At 36.2% G+C, this 27,101-nt stretch overlaps 1 protein-coding gene across 1 annotated transcript in view; it reads left to right on the plus strand.

The window, feature by feature from the left end:
* SPON1 (spondin 1) overlaps positions 1-27,101 on the plus strand; it is a 200,011-nt gene that overhangs the window by 54,876 nt on the left and 118,034 nt on the right. Inside the window, exons 4-6 of the mRNA XM_005442716.4 lie at positions 8,342-8,415; positions 9,090-9,212; positions 14,144-14,292. Of these exons, the coding sequence (XP_005442773.1) occupies positions 8,342-8,415; positions 9,090-9,212; positions 14,144-14,292 (346 nt within the window). The remainder of the gene's footprint in view (positions 1-8,341; positions 8,416-9,089; positions 9,213-14,143; positions 14,293-27,101) is intronic.

The following is a 27,101-nucleotide window of genomic DNA, read 5'->3' on the forward strand; positions in this document are numbered from 1 at the left end:
AGATTTCATGGTTTAATTTGATCATTCTTTTATAATTATGTGTTGCATGAGCAGAGTGGTGTTTCAGCTATTTCTCAAATGCAATTTGAATGTACCTTCTTCCCATGATCTGTTCCTTCAGAATGAGGGAAGTAGAAAAGATACAATCCCAACCCTTTTATCTTTACTGGTCCTTTCTTTTCTTTCGTTTCTCTGCACGTGTGTCTTTCAGTGTAAACAACCAGTATCTCCTGGCATTAGCTGTCAGTAGGCTGCCATCTCAGCTGCCAGCGAAAGCTCTTAGAAAAGCCCAAGTAGAATAGGTTCAGTTGTTATAGGTGTTAATTCTTGAAAGCTGAAACGTGTGTCTTGGCTGCACTACAGAAATGGCAGATCTCTTCTTCTGATGCTTCCAGTTCCGGTGGATTTGTGGTATCAGACTTAACCTCAAATACTAAAGGTTCTGCATCAAAATTAACCTTCCCTAAGCAGGTACGTTCATAATATTAAGGTCTCTTTTAAGAAGTAGTATTAAGCATTTTAATATCAAGTTAGCTAAGTTTCAGTGAATGTTAATTTGTTTTGTTAATTGTGGTGATTTAACCTTCAGGCTTCTGTCAACTCAAGTGAGGTGAAGATTTTTTGGGGTTTGAAAACATCAAATACATTATTCCAGTTTGGTTTCCTGCTACTGAATACCCAGTAATTAGTATTTTACCAGTGGGTAGACCTGGTTAGGATGTTGCTCTTGACATACAATTTTTGTCTGTACAAGCAATAATTTACTCATTAAAACGTGACATCAGTATATTGCTAGTTGACACCTCTTCCAAAACAGTAGTTGAAGAATGACAGCTCTGATATATTTTTTTTTTAATCTACGAATTCTCTTCCTTTGTTCCCAAATCCTCTAAGACTATTAACAATTTAGAACAATTTTTCCAAAGTTTTGGGGAATATTTTCAAACTTCATTGACTGGACACTCTTGCTGATATTTAACTTTTACTTTTTTTCCTTTTTTAATACAATATACAAAAAATGTTTGTTGGTTGTGGTTGGTTTGTTGGTTTTTTTTTTCCAATCCCCTCTACCTGGAGTAGGGGAAGGTGGCTCAAGAGGGGAAGGTTACGTGCGTAGGATATAAAGATTAAAATAGGTGTTGTAAAAGGGCAAATATGTTGTGGGTTTTTTTTTACTGTGTCATGGATGTCTGCACTTTCTGTGTAATAATGGCAAAACCAAGAGAGTTCAAGTAGTGGCAGCAAGGAGTTTGGGAACTAGTGAAGAGTAGCATGTGTGGAGGGTCTGAAACATGGCCTTTGCCTGTGTGTTTTGTTTTTTGCACATCCTGGCATAGCAGGTTATGCAGACTCAGAATGAAAATGGGGGCATGGTTGCGTCTTTCTTTTCTTGTTTCTCTTAACACCTGGAGGAATCAAGTCTTTGAGTTCCCTGTGCCAGTGGGCGAGTGTAACGCAAGTTGCATAGGTCTTCTAAGTCTTCTTTTTATTTTTTCATTTTTATTTTAGGATTTCTTAGTTAATACGCAAATGATTTGTATCAGTTCTTATTGCAAGTTAGCTCAGTGAATACAGCTATCGGGTAATATGACATTGGGCTCACTAGCTTGATAAAAACTGTACTTCCACCTTTGCTAGATTGTCTCCATCTACTGTACAAAACCAGTACTTAGAACAACAAAATAAATATGTCCTCCAACCATCTAGTCCTATACCATCTTTTTAGACTTTTTTTACAGTATAACTTACAATGTATAATTTTGAAACTCAAGGAGATGGTACTTGCTACAAAAAATGGTGGCTAGCAAAATACCAGGTGAAGACACACCCCATGAATAGCAGTGGGCTTTCAGCAATGGGACATTTTCTCAGGAGTCCTAGAAAACGATTTCTTTCATCTTTTTATCTTTTGGTAGCTTTTTTTTTTTTTGGGGTGGTGGTGGTGGTTTACTTTTATTTTTGGGGGGTTGTAGTCTGTGGGGTTTTTTTTTTCTCCCCTGAATAATGGGTGTAGTGTACATGTCAGAAACTATTTTGTCAGTATGAGTTTTTATCCTGAAGATTTTAGATTTAATATTTATGTGTTGTGGTTATTCAAGCAAAGAACAGAGAGATTTTCTGAGGACAAACACAAGATAGCAGCATATATAATTGTGTTTTCCCTTAGAGCTTTTTGTTGTATTATATATGATGGCCAAATCAGTCCTGAAGTCAGTGAGCTTCCATGTATGCGTGTGATGGTAGACCTGAGTGTGATATGAAGGATAATCAAAAGGATTTTCCTGTGGGCTTTCTCTCGATTATATTTTCTGACAGTATGGATGAAATGTTGAAAAACTAAACTAAAGCAGGATATTCTGGTGTATATCTATGCACTGAATACTTTAGAAGTGTGCAGTTTTTATTGTTTTCCTTCTGACTAACCTATTAGAGAAAAGGCACTTGTCCTGTGCAGAGATGTAAATGATGAAGTATGGCAACGTTGATAAACTTCATATCAATATTACTGTGTTTTGTTCAATGTCAGATATAAAGTCTGGTTGGTTTGCTCAAACAGTGTTAACAACATACTTTAAAACAAATGAATGAACAAAACCAACCAAAAGACAACAAAAAAATGCACCATCTGTGTTAGCTCCTAAGGCATCAAGAAATAAATGATTTCATGCAAGTTTTTAATAGTACTGACCGTTTTCAGTGATGGCTGATGACAGAATTAGATTCTGGTGTAGACAGAGTTTGCTCTTTGTTGAGACTGAGCATATTCTACTAGTTGAAAATTATTTTGAAGAAGGTAGTTGTCAAATACCCTACCAGTGTAAAAATTGCTGGGCATCGAATGGCTAAGGGGTTGTATATGCTTTCAGAAGAATTTTAATTGATTTTTAATAAGAGTCTCCTAAATATTAGAGAGAGAAGTAAATGTTGGTAAGCTTCTGGGAGTCTGCACATTTCCTGACCTTGTAAGTACTTGACAGAAACATAGGGTTGTTTTTTTTTTAAGGCAACACAGAAGAAAAAAAAAAGAGAACATCCTAAATGATGTGTTAGAATTACAAAATCCACTAGCATCAACAAAACTACAGAAGATATAAATAAGTGGTTTTCACCTCACTTTCTAGTGCTAAGGTAAATGATATTTTTAGAATTTTTTTCTCTCCAAAAGACAAAAAAATAAAAAAAAAAAGCAAAGAAACAACATCCTATTAAGTATATTTGTTCTCAGTACCTTTCTGGGTGGGGCAGGGGGGGAGCAATGTAAAATAATGGAGTTAATTCAGTAAGGCATGGAATAAGTACAGAAAATAATTTTGTTGGCTGGAAGGACAGGGCAAGTTTAACTCACAAATAATATAGAGCGGAAAAGGTTTCTTATCTGCAGTCCAGTAGTTTATGATTATTTCTCAATTTCCAGGGGAAACTTAGGGTATCCTCACTAGCTCTGGCAAGATCTGTTTTATTAAAATGTAACTAATATTGTACTTAATGGTTTTGATGTAAGCTTAAAAAATGTCATAGGAACAATTCTTATAGATCCTCTTCCTTACTACTTTTGTCACATCATTACACCCACAGAAGCAATTTAAAATAAGAGTATTTCTGTTGATGCTATGATTTGACAAAAAGAGTCAGGAAGATGAGCTAAAGCTGTTTCTATGGAAGAAAGAAAAAAACCCAACCAACCAACTCTGTTTCTGGTATGACTTGGAGCATTCCCAAGGCTACTCTGGATTTTTATGTTTTATGACATTTCCTGTTCGTTAATTTCACAAATGCAGTTTATGTGACTTTGGTAGAGCTCTTCACAGCAGGATGGTACAATCATTGTGCTGGAGAGGGACCTCCTCATTCCAGGGAAGTCTTTCAGGGCAGGTCTCGCTCCCATTATGCTTAGATGTGGTCTGACCAAACCGAGACAGGACAGAGACTCTGAGCTGCTTGTATCTGACATGCAACATTCTGAAGTAGCATTGCCCAAACAAATACTACAAGAACTACTAGATAGTCCTTGATTTTGTTGAGAACTACAAACAAAAATAATAAATAATGCTGTTAGGAGTTGTGTGTGTGTGGTTTGTTGTTTGTTTGGGTTTTTTTAGGTGTATATATGATGTAACATACAGTTTTGCTCCTTAGTTTGGTGATGGAAAAGCTTTAACACAAACCCAGAAGCATCACTTCGAAGAAAATGGGAAACGAGGAGATTTTTTGAGTTGTATTAATTTCCTTTTTCTTTTTTATTCCATGGTATGCTAATAGTCAAAGAGAGAAACAAGTCAATTAAAGATCCACTGATGTGTTAAAATGTAGGAGAAAGCAATCAGATCTCCCCTTCCCATTAAGTTTAGATAGCACTGGATGTTGAGAGTAGTGGGAAAGATTTATGCTGACTAAGAAAGCGTAACCTTGTGTAAATTCTTAAAAGCTTTCTTATCTTTCTGTGAAAGTTAGCCATTCCATTTTTAAGCTGTTTGTATAAGCCTCAAAACCAAAGAAAAGAATCTTTAGTTCAAATCAGAACTTCTACAGAGGAATAAAAATTATGTCCAAAAAATAAATAATAAGGGAGCAAAAGTCAGTGGTAAAACCTTGGCAAATATATTGATCAGGTGCTTTGGTCTGTGTTCAATCTAGAAGCTGATTATTAATAAAATTAATTTCTTTAAATTAATTTAATACTTTGTCTGAATATCTGTAAAGTTGTGTGCCTGCTTTCAGTATTTATGCAGCCATCTAATATATCAATCCTGTTCGACTTGGAATCAGTAACAAAACTCTCATTTAGATTATTGGCTCCATATATAATTTCAAACACAGCTGAAGAGAGAATGACTCAGAGATCTGTGCAGCTTTTGTTGTTAGAAAAGGAACTGTTCCCTTGACATTTTACACTGATGAGCTAACTGCAGCAAAAAGAATAATGTAAGTACACTTCAGGTTTCAGGCTTTCTACATTTTGTTTCTAAAATAACTGCTTCTTAAATAAATACTCACAATATCTTTGTTATCTGCAGATTTGGGAGCTCCTTTATAAACCAGCAGATTTCTTGTTTGTTTGGATTTTCTAAATTTTGTTTGGTTTTGAGTAAGCTTTGGAAAACCTGTTCTTTAAAATTATATTGAAAGCACAGGATCATAGAATAATTTAGGTCGGAAGGGACCTCTGAAAGTAATTTTGTCCACCTGCGTGCTTGGAAAGGGGTGTTGTTACAACAGGTAGATTGAGTAGGTTGCTGAGGCATGGATTTGGTCAAGTTTTGGGTATCTCTGGGGTGGAGATTGCACAAACTGTCTAGGCAGCCTGTTCAAGTGTCTGATTACTTCAACCATCCTCATGGTGGGAAAGATTTTCCTTGTATCTGCACAGCATTTCTTGTGTCCCCACTTGGCTGTTGCCCTGCATCCTACCACCATGCACTTCTGAGAAATACCTGCCTCTACTTTTTCTGTATCTTTCTGATAGGTAGTTGAAAACAACAAGCAGTAAGATACTTTGCATTTTCTTCCTTAGCCTGAGCAAACCTAGTTTTCTCAGCCTCTCCTCAGACATCAGGGGCTCCATTCCTCTGCTTATCTTGGTGGCCCTTCACTGGTCTCCTTCTAGTAATGCAATGTCTGTCTTTAACTGGGCAGCCCCAAACTGGCTGTAATACTCCAGATGTGGTCTCACAAGTACCAAATAGAGGAGAAGAAACCACGTTCCTTGATCAAATTGCTACACTTTTGCTGAAACCAGTGGCTGCCATGGTAGCAATGACATGCTGCTGGCTCATGGTCAGCTTGTCCACCAGGACCTTCAAGATGTCTTCTGCAGAGCTGCTCTCTGGCTAGCAGGTGCCCGTTACGGTACTGCTGTAACTGCATTATTCCATCCTATGTGTGCAAGATTTTGCCTTTGACTTCTCATGGGGTTTATGCCAACCCATTTCTCAAGTCTATCAGGAATCTCCCTGTGTAAATAGTAGCCTTACCCTCCAACATGTCAACTGTTTCTCCAGTTTAGTATCATCTGCAAACTTATTGAGGTTTCATTCCACCCCCTCATCCAGGACATCAATGAAGATGCTGTTAGCCTTAGTATGAATCCTGGAATACAGCTGCTGGTATCTGGCCAGCATATAAGAAATTAAAGCATCTTGATGCTATGTGAGTTGTGACAATGCATATACATTTCAGCTCCGTTTGCTGTTACTTTGCATTTTATTAACCATACTACATGATTGTTTTCCAATTTTATGGTACAGTGTTTGAAAAAACGTGATTGATGGTGTATCAAGAATTGTACATATCTCATTGAGTCTGTGTGAAAGTATTGGTTCTCAGTTGCAGCATAGCATCCAAAAGGTCTTTAAATTTGTCTTTGGTTTTCAAAGCAAAGCTGGTAAAAACTATGGTAGCATACCGCTGTCACAGGGTGGGCATTGGGCTCTCATTCTTGCTAGTAATTGTTTTGTTTGTGTGGTTTGGTTTATCTTTCCTACTTGTTTCTTGTTAGAAACCCTAAAAAGGATTTCTCTGAAAGCTTCCATTCTGCTTCTCACATACTTGGTCAGTCTCTTCTGGCACCATTTAAATTGTCCCATGACAGTTCTCATATTAATAAAAGACAGATTTAACTAACTCTGGGTTTCATTCACTTTCTATTATTTGCTACAAGCTTTTATTTATCCCTACTGTGAACACTCCCTTATTAAGATAAGGCCTGGGAGTTCCCCTTCCTCAAATACTGGCAGATAATGCCCTTGCTTTTTGTAAAAGTCAGTCTTGCTCTTCTCTGTTTCATGCTTTTTTTTCCGACAGCTTTGGTTGTATTGTCCTTTTCCACATTTTTCTTTAGAAGATGCCACCCCTATTATGAACGAGAGTGAGCTGTGGCTTCTGCAACCTTTCGAGTTTGATCTGGCTTTAAGAGGTTTACAAAACCCAGTTATTCTCCTGGGTGCTTTATAATGTGAAACGAAGGATTCCCTCCTCTCCTACTCTGACCTTCTGTCTTGGCAAAGAAAGTGCAGTAAAATTCTATCTTACTTTTGATAACTTTTGATAATTTTATGGTATGGGACATTGTCAAGGAAAGGTTTACATGACTACAACACCACTTCTAAGCATACAGTCATTTTTCTTCTCACTTCAACTGGGATGAGTGAGGAGTAATTCTAGAGACATCAAGTTATTTGACTGTAAAGTTAAGACAAGAATCTGGTCCTTGTTATTTAGAGTTTTAAATACAAGTAGTGGTACAAAATGTTGCTAGAATAATGTGCTCTCTTACTAGTAAACAAAGAAAAATGCCAACTCCCAAAGCATGTTCTCCTCAGAAAACTCTGTTCAAAGAATGTCTTTGGATTTAACAAAAATCTGTTTTCTTAAAGAAGATTAATGTTTACATGTGATTAAATTTTAATAGTTAAAAAACAGTCAAAGCAGCTAGTTAAATTTATTTAGGATTGGAAGGGGTCACCTGAGCCACTTGAACATATTTTCCATAGTAGTTGTTTTTGTTTTTGGTTTTTTTTTTTTACATTTACTACATGGTGGTTATGATAGTAATCTGCAAGAAGAAGTTGGGCTTGGTGTTTTGCTAACTTGAAGATTTTTGATGCAAAATTCAATTTATGATTTCTCAAGTGGGAGGCTAAAAATCAGCCAAATTTCAGGTGTACAATTCCAGCTGTAAAAAATGAAATTGCACAGTAATTGTTTTTTCCCAGATTGTTTCAGATTTGACCTCCCTGCCTCTGCCCAAACTGAGGCTTATAAACTTACATTTTGTTTGAACGATAAGCCTTAATAAAATATTCTAGATTTAATTAATTTAGGAGTGGCTTGTCTTTAGGAACCTTTAAATTTCTTTTGAAGACTTTAGCTTATGCTAGTTCTTTTTCTAACTTCTGCTTTACCTGATATTTTCGCTGGATTGCTGTTGTATATTGGAAGTATTTACCTCTTCAGAATGCTAGGTAGTTTCCTACAAACCTTTGCTTGCTTTAGCTGTGCTGGTTTTCTGAAACTGGATAAAATTTCAGTATTTGAGTATAAGATTTGATTTGAATATTCAGTTGACTGTCATGCATTTCAAGTGCACAGATCCTTACTATATAACTATGATCACTTCTGTAAAATTAATAATTTTCCCAGTTTCTGTAAAACATGATTAAATTCAAATGCAAGTTGAAATAAAAATACCCTGTCTGTAGTCCTAGTTTGTGTATACATATTGTCAGAAGAGGGAAATATGCAGTCTTAGCAGTCCAGTTCTGTCCTTTTGCTACTTTATCAAATATTTTCTTCTTCTTTTAAAGAATAATTATATTTAACTTTTTTTTTCTTCTCTCTATAGAGCCAGTATTGTGCAGAAGCGCATAATTTATTTTCAAGATGAGGGTTCTCTCACCAAAAAAATCTGTGAACAAGGTAAGGTAAAGTAAAACGTCTTTCTGATCTCCTTGTCATGTTCTAAACATTTAAATCATTACATCAAACTAAAATTTTGAGGCTTTGGAACAGTTTCATCCAGGTTCAAATTTGGTGTCTTCCATTCAATTATGTTGTTTCTTACCATATATACTGTTCCTCATACAATCTTCCTGGCCTTTCCTTACAAGCGATACTTGCAAATTTTACCTGGTCTTTGTGTGAAACCCATTTGTCTCCAGGGCATTTGGTCTGTTGAATCCCGGACTATTTCATCCCTTCCTAAACTGAAGCATTGCAGGTGGTTACGTGCCCCACCAGAGAATTTGTATGCTTTGGATGTCCAGAAATCTCAAGCCTATTGTGTTTTGAGATCAACTGAGGTTTCATCCATAACAGATAACCAGAAAGAAACCCATTTTGAATCTGAAGATGACTGAAATAGTGCCTTCTTATTTTAAAATGTAGTTTTAAATCATTACATTGACTTACAAGTATGGTCCAGGTATTTCAGGGCTTTAGTTTAATCTAGTGTAGTCTAACTTAAAATTAAACAAAACAAGAAAGTTTAACTTAAATTTATTTACTGGAATATTATGGCAACTTTGCTGTCACCTGTTGATTTTCAGTAAATTGAGAAACTGTTTTCAATGGGTACTTTGCTGCTTTTTCAGACTCAGCCTCAGAAGGTGTGACTGACAAACCAATTTTAGATTGTTGTGCCTGTGGAACTGCCAAGTACAGGCTCACTTTTTATGGAAACTGGTCAGAAAAAACACATCCCAAAGATTTTCCACGTGAGTATCACTCTTTTACTATTGTTGTACCATATAGGGACTGAGTAGAGGGCTGGAGCTTGTTTTATGACACAACATTACTTAAAGCTCAGCAGTGTGAATTATGACATATATGGAATACTGGTAATGTTCAGCATTGAAAATCCATGGATCTTTCTGTGAATGTTATGCATTACAAAGAAATTCTGTTGATTTGCCTGACATTTTGAACTGAGATGTGTATGAGATCACATTTTCAATTTCTTTGTGGTGAGAAAGGTTGCTTTTTTGTTGTTGTTGAAAGACTGGTTTATAATTTACAGCTAGGAAACGAAACTTTAAGAAAAAGACCACAAAGGATGGGCAACACACTTAGATTTTGGTTTTACAACAAATACAATCTAGCCAGTATGTTTTCCTTCAAAGTCTTTTGAAAGACTCCAGTCAGTTGCAAAGCCTTGAATCTTGCTGCCTGAGAACATTCATTAGGTACATAGACCTTAGAATATTCTGTCGTCTTTGTTTGTTGAATACACTGATAAAATACATATTCTGAGCTTTGCCTGTCTGGTTTTTTTAAAGTTTCTGAACTACAAGATCAGTATTCTTGTTGCAATAACCCAAGTAACTGTAAAAACCTAGTTATAAAAACGCGTGTTATGCATTTGTTCTTTCCTTCTTTACTCCACAGTCTGTGGCAATAAAGTCCAGGAAGTGATTTCATAATGTGAGTCACATTTACTGGTCTTTAAACTTCGTTATGTGGCTGATGTTTATTATATAGACTTTATATGTTGGGGTTTTTTATTATTGCTGTTGTCAGAGTGTCAGCATATCATCTAACGCAAATGTAGTTTGTATGTCAATCAGCTCATAGTTTTAAGAGCATAAGAAATATTGCTATGTTGAGTCTCTTATACATTTTAAGTTGAATGCAGCATAATACATGGGAGATAAAATAAACAAATCCAATTGCAGGAAGGCTCTTTTAGGCGATTGGATGATTTATATATCTGCTGAGGGTGACACTTTGTATGCATTATTTGTATGGATTCAGCTGATGGTTAGAAATAGGGCATGACAAAATGATTGAAAACTATGAAATTACTGTGACTTAATGATGTAGTATTGGGGATAAATGTCCTTTTCTTTCAAATCCATGTCAGTGAACATGAAGAGTATGTGTGCATGTTCTGTAGTTGCTGTAGTTCGCCATGATAGTAGACTCTGTAGACTGCTACCTCTCCCCAGTTACAAAGTGGTGAATTATATTGATTTTTTAATTAAAAAAACTTGAAAAGTGAAAAGATAACCACATAATTACTACTAGCAAGACTATGCCCAGTAATAACAGCTGATAAGATTTTACACTGAAATTTCTGAAAGTTGAGAAAAAGATCTCATCCAGGTATAGTGATGTTAAAAATGAAAACTAGTCGTTAACATTACTCTTTAAAATGTTGCACTTGTGCAGTAATTATGTTAAAATAAAATGTTGTTCATGAGGGACTGTGGTAAATCACTAATTATTTGCCAAACCATCACATAAAAAATTCTTCTGTGTTCTTACACCATTAGCATGGCTGAAGTAGAAAGATCATAGAACTTACATTTTGCATCTTTTTTTTCCACTTATTTTTTGATATGCTTTAAAAAATCTTAAATTATATGTACTCTGTTGCTTAGCTTTTACCCAAAAACTGCTTTTGCCAAAGTGTTTTCTTTTGCTATTACATACAAATGCTTCTGGAAGGTATAGTGCAAAACTTTTAATTCTGGGAAACTATTTTGAGCTTTTCACAGATTCTGTGAATTAGGAATAATTTTATATTTACTATACCAATGCAATTAAAATACCTCTGTTCTGTTAAATTTACGTGTATTGTCTGTTTAGGAGTTACCACATGTGCCTGCTCTCTGTAAAGCATTGCTTTACAGCAAAACCCCGGAGCACAATCTTGTTCCGAGTGTGCCAGCCATAGAGTGAATGGAGACAGGTGTACCACAGCTGTAGAAAGGGTTCAAAAACTAATTATTAAAACAATTTTGCTTTCGTGGATCTCAGACTGACTTAAAAAAAAAATAAATAAACTGACTTGCAAGCTAGGTTTAAAATAAGTATGTTTTTCAGGTAATTTTTGCAAGTTATCACAACTCCTGATTATAGGATTACTGGAAGCTGAGTATTTAATTTGTTATTAAATCTGGCTCAAGGGGAACTATTAAATTTCCTATCACATTTTGCCAGTCAGAAAGATTTGTATTGACCTGTGCCATGTGGCTTAAAAGCATTTTTTCTCTCTGGGTATCACCTTTATATGATAACAGAAATATGCATGTCCTCCATCATGATTTGATATGGCACATCTGTGAAACGTGTCAGAAGATACATTCTCATGTTCTGATGACACCTTGGTCTTTATGCAAAAACATACATATGAGAAACTACTCGTACAAAAAGGAATAGAAATAACACCACTGGAAAGCTGTCAGTAGTCAGTTTGCTGTCTTAAGAAATGGATAGTGACATTGGACTGGTGATGCAAAATAGCCCTGGCCTTGTACTGCTCAGATTATTTCACGCAGGGAAGTTTCTTTGAGGTTTAGAGGAAAAGGCTTAAGAATTATTGAGTTGTCTCTTCATTCTCATAAGAAATGGGAGGTTCAAGGTGAGGAGTGAAACATGCAAGCGCTGCACAGTTTTTATAAAAAGTTTGGAGTAGATGTGGTGTACTTTGAACATCTCCTTTGGGCAAGTAGGTCGGCCAGATGTTTTCTCCACAGAGCCAGTATCTTCAGGGAGAGCTGTTGGGTGGAAGGGACTGGGGTCTGGTTGGAAAGGCATCAGATGTTCTTGTGCTGTTCAGGACAGGGAGGGAGAAAAGCTCTGCAGCACAGGGAGCAATTCATTATCATTTTGCCAAAGACAGTGTGGTTCTTGTCTGTAGTGATACCTTTTTCTTTTGTAGGGACTTTGTGGAATGTTCTCTTTCAGTAACTTTAAGTGTCACTGTGTTTTTAGGGAAAGCTGCTGCCTATGACTTGAGATAGTGAGACCCATGTACTAGGGAAAAAGAATGGGCAAAACTGGTGGTCTCATCACTGCAGCTGGATGACAGCATCTCTCTGTGGTTTCACAAGGTGCCAGTGTATATTTAAGGAACAATTACTAGATCTTAGATCAAGAAGCCATTTACTGACCCTGTAGTCTGTTCAGATATTACCTAGTGGGGAGGGGAGGTTTAGTTTTGGTTTTTTTCTCCATTTGGGGCTCAATTACTCATTAGTTTTAATAGATTCTGAAAACATAAAGCCTACTACAATTCAGATCCCAGTAAGTGTATTTTGGTCCAAGTGTAGCACTAAGGAAACTATGGAGGCTCTGTTTGCTGTGTTGCTAGGTCACTTCCCTCATCTATTTATTCTGCTCACTACATTTTTCTAGCTTTTTTCCCCCACCATTGTGTTCATTTTTTATTTCTAATCTATTTTCTATTCTTCTGTGCTTAGGTTTCTGCATCTGACTTTATCTATTCAGTCTCTGCACTGTCTCTTTCAATTCCATTGTCCAGCCTTTCACTTCTTAAATTTGCATTCCTTTTATTTACTTCATTATTCATTTTTCATTCATTTATTCGTTTTCAGGTGTTTTTAATGCTACTCTCTAACTTTTGCATTGCAAAGACAAAGTTAAATATTGTCTCCTTCATCTCCTATAGTCTTTGCACTGTTGCCAGACTTCTGCTTATGTAAACAGTTAATTTTCTCGTCCTTTTTCTTTAAGCCCGTATCTTTGCTGAGTGTCATTTGATACTTAAATGAATTCATTTTTATTTCCAGTACTGTGGGACTTCTGTGACTACTTATTTCTGCTTGATTCTCTTTTCAATTCCATCAGACTTCTCTAACGTTTTTTCTTTAAACTTTTGCATATTTTTCTTTGTCTATTCAACAAGACGAGAAACCAGAACAGGAAATTTTGTGCCTAGCTCTACAACTTGTACCCTGTAAGAAATTTGAGCAAGTAAATTCAGTGAATATAGAAGTGCCAAAATTCACTTCTTCACTCCCTAAATTAAAGGGTACCTCTACTAATTTTTGGGGTGAGGATGGGGGAAGGAGACAATGTATGTTTGTAATTTAAGTATGCAGAAGCAGAAAAAGCAGCTATATCAGTGTGAATAAGAGCAGTTCTTTACTGTATTTCAAAAATGTCCTGGAGGAAGTGCTGGATGCCATTTGCCCACAGAAAGCAAATGCTTCAGCACTGTTTCAGCGGGAAGCTGCTGGAGGAGGTTTCTGTCCTTTATAGCCCTGTGTCTGATTATGTTTTTGAACAAAGCTATAAATGAAAATCTGTAACATTTGATGATAGTGTAATCACGCTTCTATCTACCTTTTGCTGGTAATTTGTTGTCACCACTCAAACTAGTGGTGACAAAAAACAAAAAATCCTAGTGGTCTGTTAGAAGCCAGTGTCTCTCAGTAAGAAAACAACTTGCTGTTAAATCTTTGAGTGACTGCTGAAGTCTCCCCTTGCAGTTTTCAGCCTCAAAAATATCTTACATAGAAGCCTAAAATTAAGGAATTCTTGAACTTGCTGAAGAAGTGAAGTCTTTGGTGAAGAAAAGTGTACTAAGTCTATCTGTTTGGAGGGGCTGCTTGATTAGGTGGAGTACAGTCTTTTCCACCATTTCTGCCTGTGTTGTTATATCCAATAATTACTGACACTTTATGCTATATTTCCATAGTTCACTGGCTGGTTTATTACCCTAAAGATACAGTGTATTGATGTAGTGAGAACTGACAGTGTGCAACACATGCAAAAGCTTGGTACTGATGAAGAACTGGGTGCTTCAAACCTCTCACTTCAATAAAAAAACAGGAATTTTGCTTTAAGACTGTCTTGATGGTTGATTTTTTTTTTTTTATTTTTTCCCCTCCCCCGAAAGGACGCACGAACCACTGGTCTGCGATCATTGGTAGTTCTCACTCAAAGAACTACATCCTTTGGGAGTATGGAGGATATGCTAGTGAAGGTGTCAAACAAGTCGCAGAGTTGGGGTCCCCAGTAAAGATGGAAGAAGAAATTCGACAGCAAGTAGGTGTAATTTAGTGCATACTTTAAAAAATGAATACTACCTTGGCCTGTGAATGATTTGTCATTGACAATGTCTGTGAATGTCATTATGCTGGCTAAGTTTCAGTTCAGCAGATTAGGAGGTCTGTCTGTCTTTTTAGACTCATTCTTGCTGTGGCAAAAGTTTTTATCTGTGAAAGGACAAGTAAGTTGCAGTATTCTGAATTTAGAAAATCTATGAGTCATGCAACACATAAATTGGAGGTAGAAAAGTAAAATTCATCTTTCTGGTTTAATCATGAAGATGTTTAGAGTTTGTTCAAGGAATACCTTGAAGACGGCAAGCGGTATGCATTATTTCTTTTTGAAATGGTGATTTTTAGTTTATAGTATATTGTAGTTTATTTTGGGTTTTTTTCTGGTAAGCACCTTAATTGCAGTTTTCTGAAGATTCATTCAGGTCAGAAATGCTCTTACAGGAGAGTGAGGTGATTTTTGTTGCTTTATACAACTGGACTAATACAATTTGATGAATTAGGATTATGGTTTAAGGGTAAAATAGCCTTTACAGTATATCCTCTTAGAGGGGATTGATTCAGCCAAACAGAAATCGATCTTTCAAACAGTTTATAGATTATTTTCATTTTGTTACATCAAGTAACAAGCAACCAAATAAAATATACCAGTACACAGTGATGGTGATTATTATTAGGAGGACTACCTCCATGAAATTTAAGGACTTGGCTGGAAACTGAGCTCAGTTATAAAACTGAAAGAATGTAAATATTATTATATATAATATTTATACGTGGTTTTATGTAGACATGTGTGTGGGTAAGTACATATATGATATATAGTTAGGATTGTTCCACATGGGAGAGAAGGCAGAAATTGCCCCTAACAGCTTATCAACTTGTGCAGGCGTGACAGGAGCAGAAGGGGAACAGCATTCAGTAAGAACAGTTAAAGGCAGAAAAGTTAGATCTGGTTTACTGAAGCTTCTGGCTGCCTAAGCTTTCCTGGCTTTCCCCCCAAATTAACAAAGTGATACAAGTGAGCAGGATGCCTAGTTGGAGGCAGGATAATCAGGGACTCTTGCAGCAGGGACATGCTGAAAGGGAGAGCAAAATGGGAGCCAAAGGGCTTGTTTGTGCATTTCATGTGTCTGCTTTGCTATTCCAACCTTTAGTGTGCTGTGAGAGGTGTGAATTGATGTTTTATTGATATGCAATATTTTTAATATGTTCCTGGGACACTTTCTGCTTCTGCCAAATGTACTGAGAATTAAAGATTTCAAAACAGCTAGAATTTTATAGAGGTATATGTATTTTAGTCATTCAATGCCCATTCTTTTTATAAGGTACAAATTTTAACCAAACAATCATATTAAATATTGTAAAAATGGAAAATAGTACTTTACACTTCAGTAATGAACAAAAATGTATATAGAAGTAATGAATATATATCATTAAGATGCATTTTGCAGAAAATCTAGCGTGCATTGCCTCTTGATGAATCCGATCTTGCTTTGCATGTTATACTTACATATAAACTGTTGTCTTTCCTTATTAATCATTATTTATGTATCACAACCATGCTTTCCTTAATAATCTGTTTTTCAGATAAGATAATTTATTCCTTAATTTTGAACACATGTACGAAACCCTATGTACCTATAATAATTTTTGGTACATTTGTGTGTGTGGATCTTTCGTGTATTTGATATTTCTGAAGAAGTAGTCAGGAAAACTAAAAGAAGTATTTAAGATCATATTATTGAATAATAATTTTCAGTTTTGGTAGCTGCTGTGTGTTAAAGAAACAGTATTTTGAGGTGTCTTATCTAAGTCAGATTATACACACAGTTATAGACAGAGATACAAAAAAGATTCAATTATATTTATATAGACAATGTAGAACAGCCTCAGACTGCTTTGCCAGCAAGGAAACTTGTATAGCAAAAGGCTTTACATACTAAAATTAATTTGCTATTTTGTGATGTTTAAGTGTATATAATCACAGTACAAGAACAGCTGGTGTGTTTGACAAGGGACTCCCAAACCCAAGAAAAATAAAATAAGAACAACTTTTTGTTGAAACGGAGGGAAGGCACAGTCACTCAATATGAGTGATCAGCAGACTTCCCTCCGTCGCAACAAATTATAATTTAATATATGAAAGTGATACGTAAGAAATATGAAAGGGAAAACCAATTTGAATGTGAGGGGTGATGTGATGATGGGTACGTTACTCTCTTTATCCGATAATAAACTTTGGAGTACCCGGAAGTAGAAACTAGGCCTTCATCCTAGTTAACTTGGCTTTGCGTCTTTACAGAGAAGTGGCTGGATTTTATCCTAGCAATACTACATAAACCCAGGTGGATTAAAATTATAGCAGAGTATTCCATATAACACATGTAATTTATCATTTTCATTACTTGGGAAGTCAAGATTTTCTCATGGTAGGTCCACATGAAGTAAAGAAGATGAGCTTCATTGGTATCTTTGCATTAAAAGAGATAATTTTTTTTCAGTGTCTTCATAAATAGTTTACAAATAAGGGCTTTGTGCATCTGAATTGTGACTATACAAAGATTAGATCTGCTCCAGAAGCAGCAGGGGTATGGGGAGAGTATGGGATGAAGCACAAGCAGAGCTGCAGTTGTGAAAGTTCGTACCAAGCCTTGGTGGAAGAGGCTGTGAATTTGATGGCAATATGGAAACAAATGAAAATCATGAGTCTTTCTGCTTTCCAAAGCCTGGGTTCTTTGTCATTGTGTGCCACGTATTTTCAAAAGGACATGTATTGATATGCTGGGTTCAGATCAGAAGTGATTGTGACTTTTGAAGTACATAAAATAGCTAACTGGCTACAATTTCAGGGGCTGCTGAAATCACACAAGATACCAATGAATGCCGCAGTTAATTTCAGCATCAGGCCTGTCTGATTGTGTCACGCCTGCAATAACTCCCCTGATACTCCGCCTCCGTCTAATCCAAGCAATGAGCTAGTGTTATAACTGTGTATTACCTGGGACAATGCAGCATATCAGCAAACACTATAACATATTTATCAAGTTTATTTGATTTATTTGATGTTTTTAAGATGCACTAATGTTTTTGAGAGATACTGAGGTAAAGTTCTACAACCAAGGCAGCAGAGCTAGTAATGCCAGGAGCTAATTTGCCAACGTTTCATTCAGGCACTTTTTAATTGCACTTTCTCCCTTGCAATATCCCTGCCTGCCTTGAAATTTGGTAGCATTGTTTCCTTCCCCACGCTTCTCAATCTGCCTCAGGTAGATAGATCTGTGCCTTTTCCATTTCTTACTCTACCTTTATTTCCCCTACCTGTTGTCCTCCCAGCCTTCTCATGTGGGGTGGTGGGAGGATGCAGTTGATTAAAATCACTCTCCCTAGCTGCTTTTGAGGTTTTTGAAAACACAGGAAAGGTAATTCCTGTGCTTAATAGCTGGTGCGTGGACCCAGACCTCTGTGGGCAGTATGGGGCTGGGGCCGTGGCCCTCGCCAGCAGTGTGCTCACCGTGGGTAACGCACTTCTCACAGGGCCAGACTTGGATTCTGAAATCTGGGGCGTCCACTGTGTTTTGTAGGCAGTTTCTTAGGTGAATACCTAGGCACACATTTGTGTAACCAGCATCTGTGTCATTGACGTTATCTAAAGTTTTATTACAAAAAAAAAATCTATCTAATGATTTTTAGGAATTATTACTACAAATCTACCATGCTTGTATGAAACAAAGAAAAGGAGGCTTTCCTTAAACAGAGCTTTTTTAGAAGTGCCCTAACAATTATGTATTAACTAAAGATTCTCAAGCATGAACATTTCTGCTGCCCATTTGACAGACTGCTGAATCATCATCAGCTTTTCTTCTTGACTGAGCACCTTCGAATGCTCTGATTTGTGTTGTTACTGTAAAGAGCCTCCGTGATATTTTTGCGTGGATGGTCCTGGGTACTGTAAACGTGCTATGTAGTTTGTTTATCTGGAAGAACTTAAAGGAACTAATCAGCCTTTTTGTTAAACTTTTCCTGGCAGCCTGGAAAGAAAGCCACAGCACATAAGTGTTTTACTAAAACAATCTGTCAAGTGGCTGATGTGTACAATAGGATAATTCATGCGTTGTACATCAGGGTTTATAAATGAACGAACAAAGAATGGAAAAGGAATTATGTGAGCAAAAGAATGCTCACTGACCTCACATATCTGAATATATTCACACTCCCACTTTGTTTTAGGAAAGTCTGATTTCTGCAGAACCTGTTACTTGATAAACTGCTTGGTCAGAAACAAATACAGAATTTGAAAGGGGGTTTCTGCATCCCTATTATGACTGCTCCATTTAAACGAACAAACAAACAAGATGGTTAAGACATGAATCAAAAAGAATGAAGTGTAATGTTAAATGTCATATTGATGTCATGATGTCATAAATTGTCAATATTTTTGTCTAGGCAGATGAAACAAGATTAAAATAAAGACGTAGTCATTCTTCTTCAATTTAAATGTCTTGCACCTTAAGAGAACTCATTTTGGTTTACCTAATTATTTTAGGATAAATACTAAGTCATTTTGTCACTGTTTTTTTAAAACCAAGATAAGTAATATTCTTTGCCTTGCTGCTGTCTCCAAGAAATTCAGTTTGTAGTCTGCTTGTTCCCTGTGGACATGTAGATGACGTTCTTACAGGTTTGGTTTCATGCTCTCTGAAATGTCAGTAAGTGGGATGACTTTTTTCTGTTGTTTTCAGTGGCCTCAGATTAGAGCTGACTATCTAGACCTTTCAGAAGAGCAAGTTCTGCTTTCCAGTAAAACGCTTGTAAATTTTTTGACACATGGTAATTTAAGTTAGGTGTATTAATTAAAGGTGAAACCAGAAATATCTGATAGTTTCTACAGAGTGAAATATGTAATTGTTATGACTCTATCCAAACACATTCACGTGTAAAAAAAAAAAACCAAACCAAAAAACCAAAGGGGGGGATTAAAAATTAATTTCATTGTTGGATTGATCCTGATTTTTTTTTTTTTTCTGAGAAATGTAATTTCAGTTAAATAGTTACCATTTTATTACCTGTTTTGTAATGCAGCACTATGTTCTTCTGTAGAAAAATAGGGTCATTAGATTTTTCTGACTGAAGCTGAAGACTGAATTACAAAGAGGAATCTGCAGTATATTGATTAGTTTTTGTTACAGTGCTAGGGAAATTATTATTGTGTTTGTGGAAACAGGCTCAAAATTTTGCTTTTTGAATTATCTGTTACTGTGTACTTATAGAAGTACACAACTCTGAACACTTGCGTTTCAGAGACCGTGATACTCCTAACAATGTTTGAGAATAAGGCTACTTGGCACTTGAAAGCTGTGATTGCTCTGAAGTAGTTTGTGCTTATTTAAAGTAGCTAAGAAATCAGTGAAAACACGATGGCTTGGCCTTTGTTGCAGGGGGAGATTAAAACATATACAGGATCTTAGATTGTTTTGCCACATATTACTATTGATATTTCTGCTAATGTTGCTCGTGGGAACTAGGAGGAGCTGGCCAACCTTTGCTTAACCAAACCTTCAGTGACTGGCATCAGCGTTCCCACAGATCTCCTTCCTCCTCAGTCCCCAGGATATGAGTTCCCATCCAGTTTTCAGAAGCAACAGCATGTCTCTTGGAAAAGACAGGAATGCTTGGGAAATATTACTGTGGCTGTAAAGCGTAATATGGGCAGCACAGTCACTATTTTAACAAATAGTCTAATAGCTTTTTAGGTTTCTGTGCAAAGCCTATAGAAATTTTCAGTAGGTTTTGGATGCGGTCTAACAGTGAAACAGTAAACCACTGTCCCAGCATGCTTTCCACTTCAGTTACAACAGTTACAGCCTGACTGCGTGTTTTTAATGTGGTATTTAATCTAATTCTGGACAGACCAAGCTGCTTGTTTGTAAATTCATATTTAAACTTTTGTTGGCTGCTTAGACTCTGTTGTTCTGTGCCTACACCTCTACTGTGAATTATGGTACTTTTTATGCCTTTTGAAAATATTAAGTCGTAGATTTTCTGTCCTTTCCTTTTGGAAGGTATACCTTAGATAATAATTTAAACTCTCTAGCATTTTGGTAATTAGGAGGTTTGAAATGCCTGTTTACTGTGCTAAATTTCATAAAGTATTTCTGGCAGCAAGAAGGTTTTGTTGATTTATGTCATAAAGGGGGGCTTTATCTAACAGTAAATAACTCGTACAACAGAGTTCAGGACAAATCTTCTAGGATGGCTTCCATCTTTTAATAAACTTCTGTTGTAAACTGTAATTAGGATGATTCACAGTTTGTGTTGCTTTCTCTAAAAACCAAACAAACCCTGTTAATCCCAATTTCATTCTTTTTTAGTACTTGATGATAATAAAGATATGCTTCTTTAATAAGAAAAAAAGCTGATTGTGAATGCTGTGCCAGTTTGCTCTTTGCAGCCATATGATTAATTGCTGTGAGCATGATACCAATGTAGGCCAAAATACAACAGTCATTTTGAAAAGACACGTTTAAAAGGTGACTTTTTTCCTGACAACAACTGAAAAAAAATATATAAAAAAACCATTTAATTTTCTTTTATATCTCACTAGTGACTTATAAGACAGATACTTAGAGGCCACTTCTTTTTAAAAGGAAAGCTAGAAAAAGAAAACCAACTTTTTTCTGACATAGCAGTAAATAAATTGTGTTTCTATGTCTCTTTATTCTTTTGAAGAAAGTGGGGAAGACCCCAGATTTGAATTTCTTCCCTCTTAAGTTTTATTCTGTAGGTTTATATAAACAAGACAGTCACTGTACATTCCCATCAGTAAGCTAGTATTTGGTTTCAGTAGTTACTGTAGTCTCTAACTGAAGTTACATTGCAAAAGTTTTAATTTATTGTGCAACTGTTAAGCAATCATGTTTTAGCTTTAAAAAAATTACTAAATTTTTAAAAAAATTACTACATATTTTGAATATTCATTCTGAGATACCAAAAAGAAAAGAATCATTCAGCTATGGAGGTAAAAAAAAAAAATAATAATTTTTAGTAAAAGCTTCATTTCCATTTCAGTCATGAAAACTATTGTTTTGTTGGTTCTAATGGTCCCCATAAGTACTGGAAAATACATATAATTTGGGCTAATCCTGAACAGAACGAAGTACCTTCTATGAGTCTAAAGCCATTGAAGTTAATCACCCTTTTACAAGATTAAACTCTGACAATTAAATATGAAATGGTGTATTATTTCATGGGCCCAAACCTGAAAGTTTCAACACACTTTAATAGTTCATGCAGTCAGCCAATAAAAATGAACCAGAAAATTTGTGCTTATCTGAGTACTCTGAAAAACATCATTGTGCTGTGGATAAGCTCTTACTCATTAGAGCACAGTGCTTACGCCAGAGTTACTCGAAGTGTGGTTCTTCTATTTGGAAGATTGTGGGAGCTGGCAGATATTGGACATATTTTGTGCAAAATGCCCATTTTATGACTGTGGTAATCTCCCTGGATTAGAACACCAGGCAAAATAGTGTTTTGAAATTTTATTTAGCCTTAGGTCAAAACTTCAGCAAGATAGTGGCTTGGTTAACAGGGTTTTGTCAAATGGCTTTTTACCAGGTTTCATAACAAGACCAGAAAATGCTGTAATATTACTGGAAACTCACTCTGATGGTAGAGCTGTAAATCTTAGGGAAACGTTCTGGTTACCATTGCTAGTTTGTATTTCTGGTACATCTTTCATCCAGCAGTATTGGTGATGTGCAGCGCTAGGCCAGGTGCCTTATTGTCACAGAGAAATGAAGGTCCTTTCTGCTGTTAAAAGATTGTGAAAATCAGAGCGAGAATTTTTGCACTCATGATCTACAAACTGTTAAACCACTGTAGTTTTGTTCCATGGTGAGTGGGTATTCCCCTTGCAAAAACAGCCTTTGTGACTTGACGTGACTGGTCGTGCCACCAGGAAGAGGGCAGGTGTGTGCACTGCTGCAGTTTCAAAAATTCTGTCTCAGTATGCAAGGGTGTGTGTTGCATTACAGGACATGTCTTCATCTACTTAGAATCAGAAAATGCTTTTGGCAATTGTTCAGCACTGAACAGACTCCTGTTGGGACATCATTTTCTTACAAACTAACCTCACGTTGATTGGTGGCATGCTGCACATAGGTGTACCGTGCAAATGGAGCATCAAAAGGACTTCTCTCTCCCTCCCTGTGCTGACACCTGGCCTGTGCTCTGTCTGCGGACCCATTTCCTGCCTGCTCAGAAGTGTGGAATTTCCTGCCAGTTAAAGTGGCCTCCAGTCCAACATTTCCATTCTAAAAGACAAATAATTTTAATAAGCGATATTCTGTCAATGGCAGGGACACTGGTGCCCTCCTCAGCACTCCCAGAGGTCAGTGGAGGCAGAAGTTACTGATAATATCCTGTCTTCCCTCATTGCTTGTCAGCTGAGGACTGCTGATTGCTCTGGTAATAAACAAGTAGAGGTGATATTTAAAAATAAAAATTTATTTCTTTGCTTTTAACAGCAGTTACTATTTGATAATAAATAAGGCAGCTTAATTTTTAAAATCCAGGTTGTGAGCTCTCATCTTGCTTAATGAATTCCAGAGGTTTCACACCTCTAACTTGTATGGGAGTCTTTGAAATTTTTCCCGCTGAATAATTAGTTATTGATGTGAAACAATTTGCATAACCAAACAGTGATTTTAGGATTTAACAGTTAGTTCAACAGTTTGTTTCCCTTTCATTTACCTCAATTTGCCTTGCTGCTTATTTTCTTGCAGTTATCACAGAACTCCATTTCTAATATAAAACAGGATGAAATACAATCTTTCAGTAAAATCGAATACTCTTTAAGACGAATAAAAAAAATCTTCAAACAAGGTAGAATCCTTTTTGAAGCAGACCCATTCAAGAAAAACAATTAAGTTTAACTCAGACTGTTCTTTTTCTTTTGAATTTTGATGCTAAACGTTGCAGAAATGGAGCCAACAAAAGTTCTTACCCTTTTTAAATGTCTGTAATAGCTGACAGACCCATCAAAGCTTATAAAGATTTTCTCTGTCTCTGATAACTGCCTGGATTGCAGTAAACCGGTGCTAGAGGAGGGAGGTCGTTGCCTCTGCTTCTGGTAGCTTCATTTCATTTGGACAGTATGCAATAATTTTAGCTCTTCAGTACACAGACATAAAAGTCACTAGGAAATGGCATCTGTTCAAGACAGTATGATTGGATTGCTAGACATTATTTGCTAATTTTAAAGTCTTTTAAAATATCTTGCCTTTTCATTTCCTGCAGTTAGATTTTATCATGCTGTTCAGCTGTCACAAAAGTATTACTATCCTGTAGCAGATTCATCCATTGGAAAGATGTGATGAAATTACTTTCAAATTATTTTCTTTCAGTCTACCACTGTAGTGTTTTTAAAACACGAGCGTTTCAGGCCCACTGATTCTTCTTGTGCTGCTAATACTGAGGGACGAACTCCACCCGGTAGAATTTCAGCACTCCTGATGCCAGACATGAGTTGGAGAAATCAGTCTTATTACTTGCAGCTACTCTGGCGTGGAATGGCAGCGCTAGATCCAAACAGGCCACAACAAATGCATTTGAGAAGCGACTCTAAGGCACTCAGGAACTCTTACAGCAACCCAAGGAGAATGTTAAGTAAGACAAACTGTAGAAGAGCTAACACCAATTGTTTGATGGCATGTCGAGCAGATGCTTAGGCTCCTCCTTCTCTGGGAGTTGTTGCCTAAACTCCTGTTGACTTTAGCCAAGTCTGTTATTTAAGAGTCAGAGTATTTAAGGGTCTAAATGCTTTCATCTGCAGCGGCTTAACTTGTGATTAAAATGCAGTGGCTGCGTAGCCACTGACATTCAGCTGCCTATTATGGAGGTGCTGCAAATGCTAAAGAAGTGCCTGAACCCTCATTAGCAGCATTTGTCAGGAACCACAGGATCTTCCCCTGTTTTCTCTCTTGTTGCATTGCAAATATCGTTCAAAGGAACAGCATGATATAACAGCTGAAGCTGAAGAGTCCTACTAACTCATTTGACTTGCAGATGCTTAATTATTCAGATAAATCTTCCACTTACACAAAAACTAAGGAAAAACCCACATTGCCACAAGTTCATCGTTCTGGCATTAGCTTTTTAGGGTTTTGTTTGTTTCTTTAGGAGTCTCAGTTCAGAACTGTTACTGGGATTATATCAAATGCTTATTTCCACCTAAATTCCAGTGGAACTCGGAAAAATCCCAATTAGAAATATCACACATATTTCCAAAACCAAACATGGATGCAAATATATGAATGTTACTTGGCCTGTATCACTTCCTAGGGCAGCTCCTCTCAGTTATCTAGATCACAGATACTGATTTAAAAAGCTATTTATTGCATTTACTGTGTAATTGATAGGCATTTTCAGATTTTGTTACATATGTATTAGTATGTAACGAATCAACTGGTCCATGACACTGAATAGGGAGGATGTTCATCAGCCTTTATTCCAACTTTTAGCTTTGTTTTCTTAGATTGCTTTTCCAGTCTGAATCTGAGTCTGATGTGTTGTATTTATGTCAGTCAAAAACAGAAGCAGCACTATTTATGTTTAGCTCTGTGTGTGTGTGTGTGTATGAAGGTTAATGCTAGTCTTGACTAGTCTTTAGATTGGGAAAGAATGCCATGCTTGCAGATTGTACGTTTCTTTGAAGTTCATCAGTCAAACATTGGCATAAAATAACATATGAATTAATTTAGGAACTGTAATGTATGCTGTGATCTGGAACAGATTCAAGAGTTAACACAGGGCTTGGATGAAAATACCTGCGTGTGTGTGTTTGTTTTAAATGACAGAAAATACTGTCATTAATTGCTGGTTACAAACTTTCTAGACTCCTTTTTAAAAAGGAGTTGTTGGATTCTCTGTCAATCAGCTCTCTTCTTTAAACATGGCTCAACTCATTATATTCTTGCTTCAGTCAGTGATTTCTTCAAATAAAACACTATTACTTATATTGTGAGCCTTACTCTGAGAATATTATGTGGAAAAAAGCTATACAGAAGTTACTGGAAAGGAGACAATCAAGAGTAGGGTGGAATATTTATTACCTGCTTTGATATGGACTAATACTTGTTTATAGTATTGTAGCAAATGATATAAAATGTATGGCTTAAAAGTAGGAATGTTGATAACTAAAAATATTTAATAGAAAATTTGTTTTCAAATAATAATCTGTAAATTTACAAATTCCTGTACCATTTTTATACGAAAACATGTAAGTCAATGCTTTGCCAAGCTAAACATCGAGTACCTCAAATGATTATTATCTACTTTACGAGTGAAGAGAATCCAGCGCTGCATCTGGAGTTGTCTGAGGTGCTTAAATACCACGTACCTTCCCTATGCAGCAAGTCATCTAATTTGAGCAAGTCAGTTAATTCCTCTTTATCATATTTTGTTTTATACAATACTAGTCAATCTTGGGAAAGGAAAGAAAAAAATAGCTAAATGACTGAATAAATTACAGTATTTACAGAAATGGAATGCTACTTAAAATTATTATCTATGCTATATTCTCTACAAATTGGTAACACTAATTTAGATGTTGAGGATACAATGATTTTTTGCTTTTCTCCCCTTCTTTTATAACTGACTTTTTGAAAGCTTTCTATATTTTTAATGCATTCTATATTTTTAAACTATCTTATTTAAGAATAAATATCAACATAGAAAACAGAACTCTTTAAAATAGCTTCTGTTTTTAAATTCTATTGAAGTATGAAAAAGAGAGTTTATTAAGCATTTTTTATTATGAACCGAGTACACTTGGATTACATAGTTCATGAAGTTATTTTGATATGCAAACCAGATAAAATATTGATATTAATTGCAGGTTTGGGGATTGGTTATTGAATATCTGACAGACAGATGTACCTATAACCAAGCAAGGATTAAATAAGTGTGAGGATTAAATAAGCCTCATGATATTTTAAATTGAATGGTGTGAGATGGAATTTATTGCTCCTATTTGGATACTAATTCCCAAATTAGTTGACGGTGGTGTGATAGTGGAAGAGGGTGGTGATCTCTTGAACACTATCATTTTCAGCATACATAAATTAGAAGTGCAACTCTTCATTTCAAATACACACTTGTTAAGCTATTAAATGTACCTAGGTTTTTTGCAGTTTGAGAGAGGAATCTTTATGTGAGGGTAAGGGGAATGAAGAGAGGGGAAATGAACAGTCTTTGGGTTTGCCCACAGAGGAAGAAGTTATAACATTGTTAATTTCATCTCTAACGAATGTAATCTTCATTTGGCTTTATAGTCATGGAGGCCGGGGTCTACAAAATGATGGTTTATTATTTATGTTCAAGTTGCTAAGAGAAGCTGTAGTTTGGGGCTGTGCAGGAGGTAAAGGACAAACCCTTATACTTCTAACATGAGCAATGTACATTCTAGGTAAAATTTTGTAAATCTATCTAATCACAAACAAACCTAACACAATACCGATTAATATCTAGGGACTGTTTTCAGGGGTTTTTTTCTTCTTCCTTACTTTCATACTCTAAAATATCAAAATGCAGCATTTGTTTTTAGTGTTCTTCCAAAACAATTAGGTCAGTTCAGATACTCGGCTGAATCATCACTGTTATTCCATCCTCACAGCCTCCGTTTCTCACAACATTCATTCCTCTTGCAGCTCAGAATGGGCCTCTAAAAGCGGCTTTCCATAACTGCGTGTAGTGCATTCTGCTGAAAACATCACTGTGACTCTTGTGCTTTTAACA

This window comes from Falco cherrug, chromosome 10 (assembly GCF_023634085.1).
Source record: "Falco cherrug isolate bFalChe1 chromosome 10, bFalChe1.pri, whole genome shotgun sequence".
Classification (NCBI taxonomy): Eukaryota; Metazoa; Chordata; class Aves; order Falconiformes; family Falconidae; genus Falco; species Falco cherrug.